Source organism: Zingiber officinale, chromosome 7A (genome assembly GCF_018446385.1).
Source record: "Zingiber officinale cultivar Zhangliang chromosome 7A, Zo_v1.1, whole genome shotgun sequence".
NCBI classification, from domain to species: domain Eukaryota; kingdom Viridiplantae; phylum Streptophyta; class Magnoliopsida; order Zingiberales; family Zingiberaceae; genus Zingiber; species Zingiber officinale.
The window spans coordinates 116,509,276-116,520,975 of NC_055998.1; the positions used below are offsets into that span (position 1 = coordinate 116,509,276).

The 11,700-nt window shown below is 38.5% G+C and overlaps 1 protein-coding gene across 1 annotated transcript; it reads left to right on the plus strand.

Moving 5' to 3' along the window:
- The first annotated feature begins 3,892 nt into the window (after positions 1 to 3,892).
- LOC122002155 (protein IMPAIRED IN BABA-INDUCED STERILITY 1-like) lies at positions 3,893 to 11,003 on the plus strand. Its single transcript, XM_042557245.1, has 9 exons — positions 3,893 to 4,890; positions 5,134 to 5,418; positions 5,542 to 5,859; positions 8,015 to 8,242; positions 9,130 to 9,224; positions 9,607 to 9,685; positions 9,779 to 10,309; positions 10,395 to 10,524; positions 10,615 to 11,003. Exons 1-9 carry the CDS (start codon positions 4,510 to 4,512, stop codon positions 10,629 to 10,631), a joined length of 2,064 nt encoding a protein of 687 aa, XP_042413179.1. The 5' UTR covers positions 3,893 to 4,509; the 3' UTR covers positions 10,632 to 11,003.
- Positions 11,004 to 11,700: the final 697 nt, after the last annotated feature.

Here is an 11,700-nt window from a genome sequence, read left to right on the forward strand (position 1 = left end):
ATATGCATTGATGCATTTATATTCTTATGATTGTGTTTGCTGCATTTGGTTGCTGCATTTTGGTTGGATGCATACTTTTGACCTGCATACAGGATTATTGACACTTTCGGTTTGACGACCTTTTTGTCTGGATAGGAGTTCCTGGTGAGTACAGCTTCCTCAGTTACCTTTCGGTTTTGCCTATTCCCTATATATATGATTAGGAAACTGTATTCCATGTTTGTTGCTGTTAGATATATCTTACTACTCATGTCCATTGGTATTCGCTGAGTTGTTGAACTCACCCCCGTTGATACTATCTTTTTCAGGTACCAGGTTGGTTTTGGTGTCGCTTGGAGTATCCTGTCTGCTGGTCCCCACGTCACATCAGAGGACTTATCGGTTTCACGTATGTTTTGTTTGTTTTATGTATCAGTTTGTTTAGCTATGTACTCTGGTTTTATTTTTGGAGTGTTGACGTTGTTATGTGGTATTTTGTATTTATGTTATTGGTTGTGTAAGTCTAGCCGGCTAGCAGTTTTGTGTTTTGGTTTTGGTACAGCCGAGTGGGCTGCTTTATTTTTAACTGCGTGGTTGTGTCAGCCAGAGGCTGAATTTGATATTAACTGCGTGGTGTTTGTTTTCTTTTATTGTTATTATTCCAGCCGCATGTGGCTGAGGTATATAGTGCTTGTAGAAAAGTTTCATATTGTCCGCCGTACAGGGGAGATGCTGCCGAAATTTCTTCGGACAGAGACTCCTCTGGGGCGTGTCAGACGAAGAAGAAAAGTAGCAGAGAGCGTGCGCGAGGAAGAGAAGATACGGCGAGGAAGGTGAATGACGGCAAGTAAGGGTTTATAAACCCTGGGAGTGACTATTCGGGACCGTCCGATCGAGGACTATACAAAACAAGGCCAAGATATGGTCATTGAATTTAAAGTGACGCTTGCCACATCAACCGCGAATATCCGCCTGTCGCATCAAACATGCGGTGGTAGAAAGCAGGACACGTGGCGCCTGCGCGACAGGAAAGCATTAATGAGGCTTAATTAAAGGGCATGGACAGTGTGCTCGGCATTAATAGTTGGAAATTTGTACTGTCTTTAAGAAATTGGGATAATGTTAGCGGCCATTATGAGGCACTCACTCGATAAAGGAAGCGGCTGGAAGTTAGAAAAATCACTAAGTGTCGTCGCCAAACATCCTGATTGGCAAAAATCTCTGACTTCGAAATGGTCTAGCAGAGACATTGTCATAGAATGATTTACTGTAGAATAATCATTTCATCTCATAGCTGAGCGACGACACTAAACTCAGGTCAGCAAAATATAGCCAAGCGACGACTCTAAACCTGTTGCGCAAAGAGAGGGCAACACCTCTCAACCTCTAAATCGCGGAAGAAGACGAAGAGAGAAAAGAGATCGTGCGGAGCAACAAGACAAAGATGCACAAAAGGAGAGCAAACACGAGGAAGGAGAAGAAGAAGAGTTACCGTGGTTCGGCGATGTGCCTACTCCGCAAAAACGACCGAAGCTTTATTAGAATTCTCTCTACACAAGAGAACCATATCTAATGATTCTTGTGTTTGCTGTTGTACAATAGGTTTACAATGATCCCTATAAATAATGCTAAACCCCAGACTCGGTAAAATCGTAACAGAATTTTGTTATGAAAAATCACAACAAAATTCTGTTATATAAAATCTTAACATAATTTTATTACGAAAAATCTTAACAGATTTTTCTTCCATAATATCCCTCATATTAACTTTCATCCAAATATGAGTTACTCGTCAACAAAACTCATGACAAAATGCAACTTCACATTTACCATAGCCAAGCGACGACTCTAAACCTAGGTTAGCGAAATATAATCGAGCGGCGGCTCTAAGCCCATGGAAGAATGCAACTTTACATTCACCATAACCGAGTGGCGGCTCTAAACCCATGGAAGAATGCAACTTCACATTCACCATAGCCGAGTGACGGCTCTAAACCCAGATTAGTAAACTACAGTCGAGTGGTGGCTCTAAATCCATGTCAGCAAGTGATAGCCGAGCGGAGGCTCTAAAACTTAGAATGTCCGATCGGTCGTGAAGGTCACTGAAGACACTGCTCGTCTAGTTAGTCAAACTTATTATAGTCTCCTTTGACTAGACTTGAGGGGAAGACTTGTGATGTGGCGATAAAGGGAGCACACCAAGTGTGGGTCAAAGGCAGGAACAACAGTCGAGGTGGAGGTCAAAGTCAAGGCGGTCAAAGGAAGGAAATCACTGGCTGACCAAAGTCGGCCGAGCGGGTGGCAACGTGCCAAGCGGGCATGAAGGATCCCGATCTGCACGGAAGCTCATCTGAGCAGATCGCTCATCGGATGCTCACAACTGTGACCAAACGAAGGCTAGTCCGACCAGATCACCTGTCTGGCGGGCCCTACTGAGTCGAACAACCTTAGAGAAGAACAGTCTTGAGCGACCGAGTAGGAAATCTTGGCCGAACGACTTCGCCGCTCGACCTAACAGCGAGACAACTTATCATATCAATTTTGGAGTTAGTGCCATTGACAACAGAGCATAGTCAACAAGTAAACTGTATGACGGAAGCTTCTACAGTCATGTCAGAGATTTGTATGCCTTGTTAAGTAATAATGTCAGAGACACTTTCTTGATATGTCTTTTCATAGGACAGTTGGGAAAACGTGGATATGCCTTGAGAAGCGTGTACGTCTACCACTAGAGCACTATATAAATGGAAGTTCATATACCGATGGAGGTATGTATTATTTGTACTTGAGCTCTCGTTGTTGCTACATTTCTTCGCCGTCTTTCTATTATTTTGGTAACTACTTGAGCGTTGGAGGGTCAACGTCGGGACTTCTTTCCTAATCCGACACTGACGTTCTTTGTGTTATAGAATGGAGTCGAGTGGAGTGAAATCTTCGTACGATCAATTGAGAAGTCACATCCCCATGAGTCGTCTTCACTATGTTTTTGGACATGATCAAAACACAACTTAAATAATGAGATCATTTTTTTTGATGAGTTTTTTTTCCCAAACGAGAAAGATGAACAAAACGGAATACATTAAAAATAAAATTAAAAATAATGATAATATTCACCATAGTTGTGTTTTCCTTCCTTTTGATCGATTCGAATGGCAATTTTTATCGTACTCCTGCGTTTTTACTTATTTATTAATTTTCAGATAAAAATGAAAGAGTAAAAATAAAAAAGGCATATTATTATTACTTGAATCAAAATGACGTGTGTTTTTTTAAAAATAATATCCTAATATATTTCTCATCCCTAAAATATGAGTATTCCAATATTGCTACTCTATTGTATTAAAATAACTATTATGATATAAAATAAAATAATTTTAATTAATTCAAACTTAATATATGTAAAGTATTATTATATTAAAAAAGGTTTTATTAACTTAATAAAAATTATTTAAATTTGATTAACAACAATATAGAGGTAGGAGATTTTTAAATTTTAATATTTTTTTTTTTCAAAAAAAAGGTGGCACCTCTTCACAAAAGCTTATAATAAAGACGTCTTTAATGTTTACCTGATAATATATCCGATTTGGGTTCACAAAATAGAATAAAATGTATTTTATTCATTAAAAAATGACTTTTATTTTTATTATCATTAAAAGAGCATTTTATATTAAAAAAATTTACCGAAAAGGCTTTTATTTTATCTAAATATATGCTTGTTCACACTATTATACAACCCTATTGTAGCTGTATTGGAATGATAGAAAGAATAAATTAAGATGAAGCAATTTTTTTTTCCATTAAACTATCTTAAGGTAGAGGGGTAACATAAAAATTCGGTAAATTAAGGGAGCAGATTAAAAATGATTCTTTAAATAAATATGCAAACATGACAGGCTGCACCGTTGGCTTCCTCCGAGGGGGAAGAGCACTCCGTGGAAAGCTTGCAGCTCTCATGGTCCGCAATCCACTTTAGACTTTCTCAATCGTCTTCGTCTCCCTCTCCCTCTCCCTCTCCCTCTCTTTCGGTCCTCAATCCGCACTAACTCCTATCTTTGACGGTTGTCCTACCCACTCCCTCTCCCGCCATTTGGTCGACAGAAGCTTTAGGAACACGACAGAGGATTAGCATGCCCACCGGTCCATAAAACGCTAGCAAAAGAGCATTTTTAGGTCACAAGAAGGTAAAAGGGTTTGACTGAGGCGAGGCACGAGGTAGAGATTGCTGCCAACGACTAGCATCGCCGTCACTCGTTCCCGTGCCGATCTCGTTGGATGTCTTTTGCGTTGCCGCTGCAAGGTACTCCGAAGCGCCCGTAATCTCGGGAGAAAGGATAAACCCTAGATATTACAGCCCGAAGGCGTAGGCTTTTTCTCTATTTAGGGGTGCTTACAACGCTGTCTATCCCCGAGCCATTCAGTTTTACATCGTCTTCTGGTTTGGGGGGTGCGCCCCGCCCCCCGCCCCTGCCTTCCCCGGTTTCGTTGATCCCCATTCACTTGTCGCCGATGCTGTAGGACTGGGCGGCCATGGGCTGCATTTCGTCGAAGAATGCGGTATCGGTGCCGCAGGCGTCCGATCCCTCTGGCATTGTGCGGGACCTCCGCGAGCGGTCGGACCCGATCTCAGCGTCCTGGCGGGGGCATCGGGGGCATCTGTCAGCAAAGCAGACAGAGAAAGTTCAGCCAGAGAGAGAAGAGGGGGATGGGAATCGCCTTGAATCGAGGGAAAATGGGAAGGTGAGCACGGATGATACTGGCTTGCAGAACCTTCGTCTGAGGAATCTTCACAGATACATAGAAGGGGAGCAAGTCGCTGCGGGATGGCCCTCTTGGCTCAGCGCCGTGGCCGGGGAAGCTATTCAGGGATGGGTGCCTCTTAAAGCTGACTCCTTTGAAAAATTGGAAAAGGTACTGCAAATATTATTTACCCATCTGCGTATCTTTTTGGTTTGGACTTTAAGAATCCACAGGTGGAATTCAAGGATTTCCCTCGTTTTCCCATACAACGCCATCAAAGGCCATGCCATTGAAATATTCTTTCTTTTATTCTTGTCTAGCACATACTGCAAAGCACAGAAGGAAAATTTTGTTTGTGGCTATTTTCTGATAAATTTGATCTCATCTGAGATTTTTCTCTTTTTGCATTTGAAGATTGGGCAAGGTACTTATAGCAGTGTCTTTAAAGCTCGTGATCTAGACACCGGAAAGATGGTTGCCTTGAAGAAGGTGCGCTTCGACAATTTTAAGCCAGAGAGTGTTAGGTTTATGGCAAGAGAGATAAAGATATTGCGCATGCTTGATCATCCAAATATTATGAAGTTGGAAGGCTTGATTGCCTCTCGATTATCACAGGTTCTATATCTTGTATTTGAGTATATGGAACATGATCTCGCAGGACTTTCCACTTCTCCTGATATTGTATTATCCGAATCACAGGTTTGATTATATTATTCAAATATTTCAAGGAATTCTTTACCATAATTTCCTATTGGTAATATGTTTATATATATAGCCTTTTTATAAGGGAATTGTTTTTCTGTTGCTCTCTGTAAATTGCAGGTCAAGTGCTACATGAAACAATTGTTATCCGGGCTTGAGTATTGTCATTCACGCAATGTTATACATAGGGACATAAAAGGAGCAAACCTTCTAATTAACAATGATGGGATTCTGAAAGTTGCTGATTTTGGCCTAGCAAATCTCTGTCGCCCTGGACATAAGCAACCATTAACTAGCCGTGTTGTAACTTTATGGTACAGAGCACCTGAATTACTGTTGGGTTCAACTGACTATGAAGCTACTGTAGATTTGTGGAGTGTTGGTTGTGTGTTTGCGGAGATGTTTGCTAAAAGACCTATCTTGCGAGGCAGAACTGAGGTAATAAACTAAAAAATTCAAAGCTTTCCAGTTAAATTGTTAGTGTTTGGTAAGTGTCGCTATGACTTTGTCTTGTTCTCCTGGAATTTTTACAAACAAGCAGAAAGAAGTGCATCACATATATGATCTTTTGGAAAAAACAATTACCAAAGGCCATAATGACAACTATTTAGGCTGAACTCTTGATCTTTTATCTCCATTGAGCTTTATTTAGGGGAGCAATAATAGGCAAACTAGGCACAGCCAAATGTCTCTCTATTATTTATGATATTTCTTTGTTCATGCCATCCTACGTCAGTTTCTTATCATAGAGCTGATTTTAAAAATTCCATTCATCCAATCTGGCATCTGTTCATTTAATTTAAGCACGTCTATAGTGCCTTAAACACTTTTCTATTGCCTTATCATTTAGTGGAGTTCCAAATAGTTATTCATGAACATAATGTTTTTGTTCCATGCTATACAAGATTTTTGTTCACCAAGATTTCTTGTTACACCAAATACTTCCACGAAACAAACAAAGCCTAAGATTCAAATAGATTAAAGGTTTTGAATTGTAGACAATCTAAACCAAATTCTTTTGTTTTGTCCTTCTAGTTTTGGGTCTGAACTGAAAATTAACTCACTTAACTAGGGTGGTCAATCATAGAAAAATCATATACTTGTTATATTTTGGAGTTGAGAGCAGCCGATGCCCAGCCCAACCTCTTGTATGATTTCACCTGATTATTTTTTTTTTGAATGTGCTTGCTTGCTCTGACTGTGGCCTAACTTTATCAAACAATACCTTCATTAATCATTTCTTTTCTTAGAAATTTAAGATACCTAAAAGCCCTATAGTTCACCTCCTTTTTATAATATGCTTTGCTAGAGCTTCAGTTTGTCAACATCCCATCAGAGCTATAAACCCCAGGCACTTCATTATCTAGAATCCAATATTGTTTAGGTTCATTTGAGGGTAACATGAGTTGGATTGAAATTTTGTGGGTAAAGCAAGAAAGGTTTATACACTTTTGGGTTCATTTTGCAAAAAAAAAGTTTTTCCCTTCTTTTGATATTGCTAGCCTTCCACCTAGGGTTGACAGTAATGGAAAAGATTTCTGGATTTGGTAATATGAAGCAAATATATCGCAATTCAAAACAGGTACAACTATTGAAGTGTGGAATGATTCTAGCCATTTATCAGATGAGTTATTCTTTTGAAACTAACAACATTTTAAATAGTATAAATTGGACAGAATATTTAATTACTTTATATAATAGATAATTTTTAAAATATTTTTTTAATTAGTTTTATATTGTTTGCCATAATTTACATTAGCACTCAGTAACACACATGACATTACAAGATGGACATGGCACCAGCTCTGCTTGTAGTTTGTGCTATCAAATTTATTCCTTAACTAACCCTCAGTTTTCGTCAAGTGAAAAATTATTCACAATGTTTCTTTTTTCCTTTATGTCATTAAACCATAACTATAAAATGTATTCCTATACACTATTTGGAATGGCGGTCTGGGGTCTTAGAGAGGGTTATGGGAAGTTTGACAATGAACATGCACTTCCAGCCATGCTAAGTGGAACTATTGTCACTTTGAATATGAGATGCGGTTAAGTAAAAGTCAATGGAGGAATTATTTCTGGAGGCATCGTTAAAAAGATCTGCATTTCTGAAATCCCATGTGCATAGTACTTGACACTGTGTCATCCAATTCTCTTTTGTAAAAAGCTAAAATAATGGAGGGCTCTATCTGTCTTGCATCTGCATGCCTTTAGTCCTTATCCTCAACTAGCATTGCCAGAGTTCGCCACAATGAGATACTTGTTAGTTGTTACTTCCTCTTCTCTAGCGTATGCTCACGCTACATTGTACAGCATACATCGAGTTTGCCACAATGAGATACTTGTTAGTTGTTACTTCCTCTTCTCTAGCGTATGCTCATGCTACATTGTACAGCATACATCGTACAAAAAGTTAATCATTGTTGTTCAAGCTTCTGAAATCTGGAAATGGTTGGTAAATGTTGGTGGTGTGAATAGTTGATCACCTTGCTTCAATTTTTCGCTTCTCATAAATACTTTTCTTTGCTTTACTTTCTAAATTTAATCTTCATATCTTTTTTTTTATTTTGAAGATGCAAGATTGTTTTTTCAGGTTGAACAATTACATAAAATATTTAGGTTATGTGGTTCCCCTCCAGAAGAATTTTGGCAAAAGTTGAAGTTGCCTCATGCTACAATTTTCAAACCTCACCATCCCTACAAAAGTACTCTCCATCAGACATTGAGTCACTTACCAAGAACTGTGGTTTGCTTGTTAGAGAATTTTCTCTCTGTTGAACCTTATAAGCGAGGTAGTGCCTCAGCAGCCCTTGACTCAGAGGTGAATATGGTTCCTGTAGCTTTTTACAATACACATCAGCACATCATTTCCCTTTAGCTCCACTATGTGAAGGTTTGTTTTGTTTTGTCTCCTTGACAGGGCATTTTTTTTTAAGTGTGCAATTATTCTACCATTTTTAAGCTATATATAAGCTTCATAAATCCGACAAAATAAATAGGTTGAGGTGACATGAATACGTTCAAAGAATGCCATTAGATTCTATTAGTGGACAGTGTGGGAAGAGACTAAGGAAAATATTAGGTATTTGTGATAAAAATTAATTAATTAATTTGAATATTACTAGTGGTATAACCTTGCATAAGATAAACCATAAATAGTTGGGATAAATACATTTTGATGATGAATAAAAAGCTTTGTAAGTCTATGAATCAATCTCCATGCTTTTCATTATAAGCCTAAAAGATGCTTCCAAAGTAACTGTTCTTTATTTGCACCATTTAATGAAAAGCAAAAAATGGTACTTTAATTGCATATGTTAGAACCTAATGCTTTGTAGAGACTGAGAACTAAAGTACTTTCTTATTGCTATCAATACACTATTATACACCATATGGAGATAGAAAAAGAATAAAGTGGAGTACTCATTGGAGATCACAAGCCTTAATCAATTTTTTCATTAATTATAAATCTAGTGAAACAGATAAATGCCAACTGCAAACCAATCATATTCTGCAGCAGTGACGACATGGATTTCTTGACAGTAATTACAGGTTCTGGAAGATACTTAAGCTGATACTTTGCTATGTAATCTCTGAAAACAAGCATCTCTTACATGTTCCTTTTTTTTGGTTAAAAACCTTTACCTGGTATTTTGAACTTACCTGACCTTCTATGTTTTTTTTTTTTGCTTTTAATATGCATTCAAGTATTTTAGAGAAATGCCTTATGCCTCTGAGCCCTCAAGTTTACCAAAGTACTCGCCTACTAAAGAGATGACCATAAAGAATCAAGAATCACTCAGGTAAACTTTTTCCAATAATTGTGTTCAATATCATTAAGAAGACACTAGAAAGAATTTATTTCGCAGTGTGGTTTCTGCAAAATTATGTTTCTGAAGTCCTTAGGAAAAGGTCATTTATTTCCTCTCAAAACTTATGATACATTGCAAAGATAGAGACTTGTACAAACATTGCAGAAGCACATAAAATTCTTTGACAGTTTATTCTAGGAGCTTTATGGCTATCTTTGGCGAAATTTGCTTTGGCCCTGAATCTTAGGTTTTTTTTTTGTTTCACTGAACTATTTCTATAAGCTACCTCTGGCTTTTTAAATGCAACTCATCTGCTGAAGCATGTAATGGCTAATTATTAAGCTGCCATCTTTATACTTCTTTTGTCACTTAGGAGGAGAGTTTCTGGTAGTCAAGAATCCATGAGAAAACCATCCGAAGTAGATATCAGAAAGTTAGCAGGTAGCAAAAAGGTAATTCACCTTTTATTGGTATAAAGATTGTTAGTAGATGGAGCTATACTGGTTCCAGATTGGCGAAGAATGATAGTATCCTTCTCATTTCAGGAATTACAACTACATGCTGAAGAAGTCAGCAAACACTATGATCCAGAAGAGCTTCCAAGGCTAGATGGTGAAACCAGACTGTTTGTAGATCTCCAGCCAATGCCATCGATCAAATGTCCAGATGTTCAACACACAAAGCACAACCCTCAACCAGATTTCACTTTTTCAGGGTCATTGTGTGTTTCTTCTTCTAGTGGCTTTTCATGGGCAAGGAGGCTGGAAGAAGACCATGCATATCGTAAATCTCACAGACAATGTAGCTCAAGAAGCAATCTTTCCCACATAAAAGATTCATCTGGTATTGAACATATAAAACAGGAGCTTGAGATTAAGGGTGCAGCAAATAGTGATCTGGTTGGTGGCCAAAAACGCCATGAGTCACAGGAGTTGGCAAAATGCACAATACTGAAAAAGTGTTCACAACAATCAGAACATCCAAAATCACTCGATACCTCTAAAGTATTCCGTTTGCACGACAACTCAGAGGCCTTGCACAAGGGAGATCCATTGTCAATGCAACATAATTATCCGGTGCACAGTCTTGGCAGTGTCTGGCTGCATTTGGTGTTTAGCAGTGTTTGTCTTAACTAATTTATCTTCTTTTGTTGAACTTCAGGGCTTCCACAAAGAAGACAGAGTCGAGTTCTCGGGGCCTTTGCTGCCTCAGACTTGCAAGTTTGAGGAATTCCTACAGAAGCACGAACACCAGATTTGCCAAGAAGTCAGGAGATCGTGGTTCAGAAGAGGTAATATCAAGATCTCAATTTCAACATCTATTATTGAAATCTTTCTGAGTACTTGAGAGAGTTAATAACATAGGGTTAGCTGATTTCCAGTGACAGAGAAAACATAAGTGAAGCTTGTTTCCAAAGCATGCAGAAGAAAAACAAATAATTTGGCTGGAGAAAAATACATTTGACCAACAGACTTAACAACATGAAATGAACTAACCCAATTCTTGGAAGCACGTGATTCACTCAACTCAGTTTCTGTTGCAAACTGAAGCTCGCTCTTCAAGGTTCAAGGAGTTCAAGGTGACAAGCCAAACAAACAAGATTCTTGCTAGTTAAATCTTGGTGCACTGTACCAAGACCTTGAGATTAGGCCAATTCTCTGTAAAGATCGATCTACAGTCACAAATTCCTTGTTGGCACATAAATTTGCACTCATTTCTGCTGCTGTAAAAGATTCATGTATTCTGAAGATCCAGTAGTAAATCAAGCATTCTTTGCCTGTCAAAACTGGTGTGTTCAGTCGTGGTGTTAAAAGCTGATTCCATTCTTATCTTTTATCAGAGAAAAATTTAGTACCTTTTGGGCTTCGGTGTCCATTGGTACGGTCAAAATATATATTGAGTATTGTTTCTATCTGAGATCGCAATGTGGTGTGTCAACAGAAAGCAACTATAAAGAGGGAGCTTTTGGATGTTACAGCGAGAAAGAAAGTGTCGTAGATACTTGCAACACTCCACATATGTTAGAATGGGCGCCAAGACGACTCCGATGTTCAAGTTAACACAGAGGTTAGGGAGAAATAAAGGTTGCAGTCTTGCGTAGTAAAAGAATAGATGGTTGTGTGTGTATATCTGCACTCGTGGGGGTGGACGACTTTATATAGAGTTATTGCTATGTCTTTACGTTATATGTTTTTTTGGGAGAAACGGCTATGTTGTCCACGTCTTTTGATACTTATGTTCTTCAGAAAAAATGGTGTAGCTAGTCACATATGATGTAAGATGGTGTAGCTAGTCACATATGATGTAAGTTCTAACAGAGGGTGCGGACAAGAATTAGAGAAGTCCGTTGATCAAGCAAGAGAAGTCCAAGGGGGGGGGGGGGTCTGAATTGAAGGAGTCAATTGACTCAAGTGAATCAAACTAAAGTCAGATGATTGAGCTGAAGGAGTAGGATGACTGAATTAGA

Coding starts and splice junctions, on each gene's coding strand:
- LOC122002155 (XM_042557245.1), top strand. CDS start 4,510: ATGGGCTGCATTTCGTCGAAGAATGCGGTATCGGTGCCGCAGGCGTCC. Junction 5,419..5,541: donor TTGTATTATCCGAATCACAG/GTTTGATTATAT, acceptor TGTAAATTGCAG/GTCAAGTGCTACATGAAACA. Junction 9,225..9,606: donor AAGAATCAAGAATCACTCAG/GTAAACTTTTTC, acceptor TTTGTCACTTAG/GAGGAGAGTTTCTGGTAGTC.